We start from the raw sequence: 610 nt of genomic DNA, 5'->3' as shown, positions 1-610 counted from the left end.
CTTGTGCAGAGAGAGGCTGGGACTGAGCTGAGGCGGCTGCTGGGCTTGGAGGTGGTCAGCGTGTGCTGGGCCAGGAGGTGCCTTGGCTTGCCCAGGCTTGGGTGCAGAGCTGCTGCTGCCGTGTCCCATCCTCTGCTTGCCCCTGCCCTGTGTCCAGGTGAAGCTCCAGCATCCAGACATGTCCTGCTGCAACCCGTGCGTGCCCTGCCAGCCCTGCGGCCCGACCCCGCTGGCCAACAGCTGCAATGAGTGCTGTGTCAGGCAGTGCCAGAGCTCCACCGTCGTCATTGAGCCTTCCCCCGTGGTGGTGACCCTGCCCGGCCCCATCCTCAGCTCCTTCCCTCAGAACACCGTTGTGGGCTCCTCCACCTCCGCCGCCGTTGGCAGCATCCTCAGCTCCGAGGGAGTGCCCATCAACTCCGGGGGCTTCGACCTCTCCTGCATCACCAACCGCTACTGCGGCTCCAGGTGCAGACCCTGCTGAAGCTGCTGGCTGCGTCCTCAGGCAGGAACATCCCTGACCTCACACCATGGATCTGCACAGGAGATAGAGCTTCGCGGCGCTGTTTCCTTCTCCCACTGTCCTCTCCATTCCTTTCCTGTCTCCACC

The 610-nt window shown here is 64.3% G+C and overlaps 1 protein-coding gene across 1 annotated transcript; it reads left to right on the top strand.

Moving 5' to 3' along the window:
• LOC133281837 (feather keratin Cos1-1/Cos1-3/Cos2-1-like) lies at positions 1 to 610 on the top strand. Its single transcript, XM_061477683.1, has one exon. It carries the CDS (start codon positions 179 to 181, stop codon positions 482 to 484), a length of 306 nt encoding a protein of 101 aa, XP_061333667.1. The 5' UTR covers positions 1 to 178; the 3' UTR covers positions 485 to 610.

The sequence above is a fragment of the Pezoporus flaviventris genome, unplaced genomic scaffold, assembly GCF_033815535.1.
Source record: "Pezoporus flaviventris isolate CSIRO_AGI_PZ_B2104156 unplaced genomic scaffold, CSIRO_AGI_Pfla_v1 ptg000107l, whole genome shotgun sequence".
NCBI lineage: Eukaryota > Metazoa > Chordata > Aves > Psittaciformes > Psittacidae > Pezoporus > Pezoporus flaviventris.
Note: the sequence above shows the minus strand (reverse complement) of the source record. Positions and strands in the feature narration are given on the sequence as shown.

What these genes read in the sequence shown, in the direction of transcription:
- LOC133281837 (XM_061477683.1), top strand. Translation starts at nt 179, where the DNA reads ATGTCCTGCTGCAACCCGTGCGTGCCCTGCCAGCCCTGCGGCCCGACC.